An 8,434-nucleotide genomic window follows, 5' to 3' on the forward strand; every position below is an offset into this window, starting at 1 on the left:
GCGCCGCCGCCTAGTACGGTCCAGAGTCATGCTCGAAGATAAAGAGAGAAAAATCTCAACGAACAAAATAGTCGTACAAGGCGTATGTAGAATGCTCATGTAGCCTCTATAATTAAAAACTGGAGGTGAGTTTTTACAGGCTCATCTAAACTATCTTTCGAGGCCTGTTTTAGGCCGTCTGCTAATAATCCGTCCTTTGGAGGTTTTTTACAATTTGCTTTTAGGATGTGTGCATTAGGTTGTGGGAGGCGGTGGACACGGTAGAAACAGACGCCACTAGGCCCGACCACATCCGATGGAAAGGATCGGCCTTGGAGAGCACGAGATGGAGCATGAGCACATCAGTGTGGAAGTCCTTCGCTCCTGTCAAATGCAAGATTTTTGCATGGCTAGCGATGCAATACAGACTGTGGACCTCGGATCGGAGAGCGAGGCATATGGGTTACAGACCAGTCGGAGCCATGCTTTACATGATAATGTGGACCATATTCTCACCCAATGCCCATATGCGAGGCAGGTCTGATTCAACGTCCTGGACAGCGCCAACCTGGACATTCCGGAGCCAGGAATGAACTCCAACCTAGAAAGATGGTGAACTGAGGCTAGAAAGCGAGCGAGGAAACTTGAGAGGAGGTAGTTTGAAACTATGTACATCATCCCGGACTGGACAGGTGTTTGGAAATGTGCGGGAGCAGAAGAATCCCACCCAGAATCCAGATCCATCTGTGGGAGTTAGCAAAGAGAGGAGGAGTTTAGAGATAGCGCGAGGGTAGGCTTTAGACGGAGGGAGGGACCCAGAATCCAGGGAGTTAGCAAAGAGAGGAGGGAGTTTAGAGATAGCGCGAGGGTAGGCTTTAGACGGAGGGAGGGACGGGAGGGTGTGAGTGGGTGCAAGCGCTAATGTCTGTATCAGTTGTTGTCTCTTGTAATTTATTATGCTTCTTCTTCTTCTATAAAGACTAGTACAAATGCCCGTGCGTTGCCACGGGTCCTCAAATTTCATTTCTCAATGCACGTATATAATTCAAAACTTACCATAAAAAATCAAAGCAAATCAGTGTAAGTGTTCACGTTCGCACGTCTTTAAAATATATGACTTGTCTTTTGAATTTAACGTGTCTTTTGGTAAAACACATGTATTTTGACTCCTGCCTCCTTTTACGGAGTTATGTTTTGTTTCTGGGGCCACTTAAATCGGTCTCATAGCCCAAGAACTTTCATATGACACTAACCGAAATATATTTACTACTTCCATACCGGTTTACAGGAATATTACACATTTCGAGAAAAAAGTTTAACTATAAATTTGGTCAGCAAAATACGAGATATATGCCACAATTATACTATTGGCTTCATGTTCAAAAGAAATTTTCGATAGTATAATTTTTATGATATATATCTTATATTATACTGATCAAATTAGTAGTCAAGATTTTTTCTCGAAATGCATAGTGCCCAATAAACCGGTATGGAGGAAGTATTAGGTTAGCATTTGGTCTCATATTCCATTCCCTTTTAATATATTTAATAAAAAGTTATCAAGAAGTGTGGTTGCTAGACATGCATATACGGCTCGCTCTGAGGGCATCTCCAGCGGCGTGACGCAAACGGACGCTGAGCGACCGTTTGCGTCCGCCGTGACCGAAAATGTGTCTGGTACCATCTCCAGCGGCGCGACACAAAGTGATCGGGCTGTCTGCGGAGACGCAAACCCGGCGCATATTTGCGGCACGTTTGCGTCTTTACGGACGCTGCGCGAACGCGCAAAGTATCCGCTCGCGTCTCCACCGGGCCCGCCTGGCAGCGAGCCTGCATCGAGGGCATCGCTTCGGCGGCCATCGCTTCCGCGTCTGCGCCGCAGCCTTCACCATCAATGTCGCGGCTGCCTATTCTGCGCGCGTGCTGGCGGACGGCGGCTAGGCTTCTGCGCCGCCATCAATGGCATCGTTCCTCGCACGCGGCCGCCCTTAAAACTCCACCGGCACCGTTCCTCCATCGCCCACACCTCCACTCGCACCACCACCGCCGCAACACCATGGGGAAGAAGAATGACTTCGAAGCGTCCGGCAGGCAGGGTGCCGCTGCCCGTCATCGTCGGGAGGCTGATGCACGCGAACTGGACGCCGTGCGACTCAGCTGCCGCCGGGTGCCCGTCCCTCCGGTCCCTGCACGCGAGCCAGATCGGACCGCCGATATCCGGCGAAGGAGGCGGTACCTACCGCCGGACCTCCGCGCCGATCCGGCGTACGCCATCGACTCTGGAAGTTGACGTACCTATGTATCGACCGAGAGGGATCGGAGGAGGAGGGCGGGCTTCATGGGCGACAAGGATTTTCCCTTCGACCATCCACTGCCGGCTCGTCCTCGAAGACAGCAGGCGCCGACGCGTCGTGACCAAACATCGACGCGTGCGCAGTACAACGACGACCACGGCGACGACCAGGACGACGACTACGACGACGACGACGACTACATCGAGGCGCTAGCGTACCATAACGAGGAGGTCAAGGATGACAGCGATGACTACGTCGCGGTCGTCTTCCAGGAATGGCAGCAGGCCATGGAGGAGGGCCGCAAATGTGAGTTCCCCGAGAACATGACGGACGACGAGATGGCGAAGCTCGGCATCATCGTCTCCGAGAACGGCCCACCTGTGCAGCCGCCGCTGCCCCGCTACGCCACCGGCTTCATGTCGCCGGGCCCGTCGGAGGATTAAGCCCTTCGACTGGCGCTACAGGAGTCGGCCGCGCCACAACCGCCGCCGTACAACCCCTGGGCGCCTCCACCGCCGCCATAGCCGCATCCCTGGGCGCCTCCACCCAGCCAGAGCCGTGGGCGCCTCCACCTCCAGCACCGCCGGCGCGCCCGGCGTACGCTTCCCCTGTTTCCAACTGGCCGTGGGCGGTACCGGAGCTCATCGTGCTCGACAGCGACGAAGAGCAGCAGTAGGCGCACGCGTTTAGGATTTATTTTCATGTTTTAAACTATGTAAATTATGTTTTCATGTTTAAAAAAATGATTTGGCAAAAAAATGTGTCGTGCCGCTGGAGCCACCCAACGATGCAAACGGACGCGCGGTCGATTTCGACCATTTTGACCGACGCAAACAGACGCCCGCGGACATTTCCGGACACTAAAATGCGCCGCGCCTGCTGGAGATGCCCTGAAAGGTCAAATAAGAGCATCTCCAGTCGCGTCCCCCAAAGGGATTTGGGGCGCGCCGGACAAAAAATGCGTTCCAGCCGCGTCCCCCAAAGCCCATTTTTGTCCGGCGCGCCCCGATACGGTGTCCGGCGCCCCGAGCCCGTCCCCGTCCCACAGGGGACGCACCGGGGACGCCGGACACACCGAAAAGCGAGGCGGGGAGTGGCGGGGCCGACCCATCAGCGGCACATTTAATTTTAACCTAACCGTCGCCTACCTCGCGACGGAAGTTATTGGCGCGCAGCCGACGGTGCAGCTTCCCGCGAGAGGGTGCAGCGACGCGTCCCGTCGCGCCTAGCTCGCGTGCCGGCGTTAATTAGCGCCACCGCTCATCCGCCTCCCTCCGGCCTATAAAAGGGGCGCCTCTCATCGTCCCTCTCACACACAAACCCTAGCGCCTCTCTCCCAAACCCTAGCCGCCACCATCTCTCAACAAGACTCGACGCTATGTCTGGTAGAGGCGGAGGCCGACCTCGCGGCCGCGGCCGTGGTCGTGGTCGTGGCCGCGGCATAGCTGAACGATCGCCGTCGCCTCCCACGCTGTCGTCTTCATCGTCGGAGATGGACGTGGACCCGGACGTGCTGTTTGAGTTCGTCCTCGTCCTCAAGGGCGACCTGCGCGGCATCCAGAGGCTGCCGGACTCCTTCACCGAGTACGTCGGCGGCGTACGCCCGCGCAAGATGCATCTGCGGGAGGCTTCGTGCGGCTACTACTGGTGGATCGTCGACGCGATCTACGACGCGCGCGGCAAGATGTACCTCAACATCGGGCCGGGAGAAGTTCGCGCGCCACCACGGCCTCGAGCCGGCTTCATCCTCCTGTTCTCCTACTTCGGCAACAGGGACATGAGCGTCAAGGTCTTCGACGAGCGGCGCTGCCGCCGGGACTACCACGGCGACAGGGACTACCACGGCGACAACACCGACGAGGAGGATGACTGAGTGTTGTTTCTTCGTAGCGAATACGTGCACGGAGGTTTCTGCCTGTTCGCCTCATCGGTAGAACCAACAAGGGCACCATCCTCCCGCTGGATTTTCCAGTTTAGGTGACTAGGTGTGCCCTCGAGTGTTCTTTCTTAGCAGCGAACACAAGAAACCTCCGATGCACGGCCTAGTTAGGTTTAGTTTATTTGCAATTTTTTATATTTGTGTCCACCACGGTTCCAACTATGTATTAGTTTGTGGAAACCACGTACCCAATTATGTATTAGTTTGTGGAAATTGAAATAAAAATGGCAAAAAAAATATTTTAAATGTTTGGGGGAGGCGTTTGGGGGACGCGGCTGGGGAGCGACGTCCCCCAAACGCGGCACGAACAAAACACGTCCCCCAAACGTTTAATCCGGCGCAGTTTAGGGGACGCTTTGGGGGACGCAACTGGAGATGCTCTAAGGTGGTTGCTACACAGGCGCGAAGCAGTCCTTCCAGACTTCTAGCGATCCAGATGGAACATAGCAAGCCCAATTTAGCAACGAAAAAAAATGCACCACAGGCTAACTTTATCCTCTCAGTTACTGAATCGAACCTCTCTCTCGGCAAGCCTTCGCATGTTGCCTGCCCCGTCCCCTGCTTCCCCGCCGTTGCCGCTATCTCCTCCCGTCGACGGCTCGCCCATACCCTCCACAGGACCCATCTCGCCGTTCCTTGCGCAGAAATAGCGCGCCGCTCCATGGATGTCCCGCTCATCGCCGCAGTCGGTCACGTGGGGGCATGTACGCTCGCTCCGCCCAGATCATCGATGCCCCCCGACGACTCCAGCTAGCAGGCTGCTCCGAGACCCCTTGTCGACCCCCATGGAGGTGGCGGGCGTGCCGAAGCCGCGGCTGGAGGAGGCCATCGACTGCGTCATGAACCCGCACATTGGCGCCCCCGTTACCGTGGTGACAAGCACTTCCACTTCCACAACTCCGGCCTCTAGACGCAGAGCGTACTCTACGTGCAGGTAAATTACCAATTAAAATTCCAGATCGACATGGCTTGCATAATATAGTGTGATGCATCTCTCTGCTGGTGATGGGATGGTTTGGTGTTTGTGCTAATATACCCATACAATTGTCTAACAATTATTATTTATTAATCTTAGAATTATCGTGTGGCTATTTGAATTGTGCTGCCCTCCTGCACTATCAAAGTATATGCAAAAAAGTCTGCAATGTTGATTTAGTTTTCTGTACTTGAACTGTTTAAATAGGAGTATGGTATTGTTGAATTCATGAAATCTATTGCAATTGAATGATCCAAGGGTGTCATATCTTGACTGGTCGCGGCACCTTTCTAAATGCTAATTAGCAGCTGCCAATTATGCATATACAGAATAAGTACATTACGACGGGATGTACTTTGCATTTTGGTGACAAGAAACATGGACAATTGGGGACGGGTTCACTAAAGACATGTGAGTATCCTTCCCTTTTCCTTTTTTTAAGTATAGTATTGAACTAAGTAGCTAATTTGTGTGGAAAAATCATTTTGTGCTTACCATGCATGGAGGCGACAATATTTCCTTACTATGCTTTCCATGCATTTTTATGGTCTTCCCTATCATCATACAAAAGTGTCTCTTTGTTTAATTTATTGATTGTATTGAGATAAGTACAAGCTAATCTGATAGTGCTTGCATTCTAACAGTGAGGGGCATAAGTGTGGCCACTCAAAAAGCGTGCGTGTCAGCGTATCCTCTCCGTCAAATCCTAGAAGCAATATGAAAATAGAGGATTTTGGTTATATTTATTAGTCTTGAATGAGTAAATTCGTAAGACAAGGTATGAAGTAATAAAACAAGAGGGTGCCTGAAAGAGCCGGGCCAAGTTTGGATGAGTTCCTGGAGGCATATCCCTCGACCAATCCTATGCTGTACTAATTCTTCAGAGATAAAATAAGATCTCGTCCAAGTTATTTCCAGATAGGAGAACATAATATGCAGTCTATCTGACCACAAAAGGAAGTACAACAGGTGATTAACCTAACAATTAGGAAACAAGAAAATGAGTTGTGGCCTAGAGGGTGCATCCATCGTTTGCAACCTGAAAAAAATAAACTTCTGAATGAGATCAATAAGCAAAGAACAGTCAAAATACTATACTATTGCCAAAAAGAAGTTTTCAACAGATATACTTCACAAGAGCACTTCTTACGATGTAAGATGTGCGACCTTTGTAAACCCTTGATAAGTCAAGGAAATCCTTCAATTCTCCAAAATCTTACAGATGAGATAGAACAGTGGAGCTTCTAGATACAAATAAACAAATTTGATAGCTGAAATCATTTTGCATCCTCTCACTCAAAGTTCGACTCCAGATCTGAACTTGTAGTTCTCTGCTTCAGCATAATAAAGCCATCCGCATGACCATATTATGATACAATTTTTCTACCCTGAATATCCTACCGAAAAGCTCACCATGACCATGGAAAATAATTAACATCGATTTTGACAACGAAAGATCAATAAATGGTAAAAAAAGCTATCCGCATAATACTTGTTCATTTTAGTGAACTTCTGTTTATCCTTACTCCAGTAGTGGTAGGTAGCCTGATGCCATGCTACTCTGCTATAACTTGTTCTGGAGATAATGCTAATGTTGCCTTGGTGTGGACATTGCAGGAATAACATAGGTGTTGGTGGAAGGCACTTCAGTTGTACGAGGCGGGGTTGCCACTCTAAGTCGTACAAAATGGCTAGTAATAAAGTTAAAAAGGTTGACGCCTCTGCTTAGATGCTAGATGGGCCTATACTGTTGAGTTTCCATATTTTAGCTTTATTTTAATGTTGCTTGCCTTTCTTCACTGTTGAGCTCCATGATGAACATTGAATATTTAAACCTAATTTGATAGTTTAGTTTGGCCGTGGGGATCAAACTGTATACCTGGATGTGCGGTACCATAATGAACTTTGCTACTGAGATATAAGATGAGAGATTCAACATAAACATGAAAAATTTCAAGTTATCTAGATACAACAACATTGATGCAAATAAAATGTGAAATTTTGCACCTGCTTCACCCTTCTAAAACATCTCGAAAGACAATGCTTTTGGTGCTTTTCCCGGATTTATCAACCTCATAAAATACATTCAGCTCTGAAATTTTGCAATTCCATGAAAGGTATATCTACATTGATTAGGCTAGAATAATCATGACCGGACACACAAGGCCTCCTAGGGAATCTGATATGAGGTAAGGTAAATAGATCTCAAAGCATGAAACCTCAAGTATCATATCAGATTGGTATTAGTGAACTATTAAAACATTATGATCTGACAGATTGGCATTTGTTCAAACCATGATCACTGCAGATTCTCACATGATGGGGAAGTTCTTCAAAGAAAGTGCATCCAGCTGGTGATCCGCATCAGAGTAAAATACATACAATTTGATACCTTTTCTGGTGATCCACATGATGGGGGAAGTTCTTCAAACAAAGTGCACCTCAAGTTTCCCTGATGATTCTCATGATAATAAAATACATACAAATCAGGAAAGGTATGAAACATCAGGTTTCCTCACCAATTTGAAAACTGCATACAACCTAGAGGTGTGATTATGTACCTTTACTCTCCCTGATTATTCCAGGAGTTCTCTGCCATAACAATGGTTAAAGGTACCCTTTATATGCACGCACCAGAAAGCATGGTTGGGCGATTAGGATTCTACCGATATTGTTGGTCCGCAATGATGGAGTTTCCTTTAAAATGTGAGAGATCCCTGAAATGCTGCAGTTTCCTTTAAAATGCTGCAGATTCCTTTGATTTGGCTGGGTGGTTTCCTTTCCTGTAACCCTGACATAATGGCGTGTCGATAAATCTGTGTGTACTTTCCTTTCCTGTAGCCATGAATAATTTCGTTGCTGTAGAGATGTTGTGGCGCGGTGATTATGTGCTGGACTTTCCTGGAATGGTTATGTGGTTTCCTATTCTGTTGCACTGAAATGATGTTGCCGTGTTGAATTGTTTGAGGCAAGGTGGGAGGGCAATTTGGTCAAGTTGAAAATATGTGTGACGAAACCTCTGACCGGAGGAAACAGAACCAGTTCCTCCTTTTTATATAGTAGAGATAAGGCACGTTTTGCGCGTGCTCTAAAAAAAGGTGTGTGCATTCATTTTATTTTGCGTATATATTAGTACTAGTCTTTGATTTGATGATTTTCTTGAATGTATGGATTACCTCTTCTGTTGAATGTCTGCACTGATTTTTAATATTGTAGAAAAATAACTGATGCAAGATACTAATATCT

The 8,434-nt window shown here is 48.6% G+C and overlaps 1 protein-coding gene across 7 annotated transcripts; it reads left to right on the top strand.

Annotated features, from left to right (window-relative positions):
- The first annotated feature begins 4,698 nt into the window (after positions 1–4,698).
- On the top strand, positions 4,699–8,111 carry LOC124703324. 7 transcript variants are annotated; one of them, XR_007003062.1, is made up of 5 exons: positions 4,705–5,146; positions 5,518–5,599; positions 6,806–7,382; positions 7,497–7,683; positions 7,774–8,111. XR_007003062.1 is itself a non-coding variant. In XM_047235539.1 (3 exons), the coding sequence occupies exons 1-3, from the start codon at positions 4,878–4,880 to the stop codon at positions 7,318–7,320; spliced, it is 378 nt and encodes a 125-aa protein (XP_047091495.1). In that variant the 5' UTR covers positions 4,699–4,877; the 3' UTR covers positions 7,321–7,339. The 7 variants fall into 7 exon arrangements, 1 of the variants encoding a protein (XP_047091495.1); XR_007003066.1 differs by having other exon boundaries at positions 4,712–5,146; positions 7,306–7,382; XR_007003063.1 differs by having other exon boundaries at positions 4,714–5,146; positions 6,806–6,899.
- Positions 8,112–8,434: the final 323 nt, after the last annotated feature.

This window comes from Lolium rigidum, chromosome 3 (assembly GCF_022539505.1).
Source record: "Lolium rigidum isolate FL_2022 chromosome 3, APGP_CSIRO_Lrig_0.1, whole genome shotgun sequence".
Lineage (NCBI taxonomy): Eukaryota > Viridiplantae > Streptophyta > Magnoliopsida > Poales > Poaceae > Lolium > Lolium rigidum.

Excerpts from the sequence above, each read along its gene's own strand:
- LOC124703324 (XM_047235539.1), top strand. The coding sequence starts at position 4,878 with ATGTCCCGCTCATCGCCGCAGTCGGTCACGTGGGGGCATGTACGCTCG. Across the intron at positions 5,147-6,805 it reads AGAGCGTACTCTACGTGCAG|GAATAACATAGGTGTTGGTG; the intron begins GTAAATTACCAA and ends TGGACATTGCAG.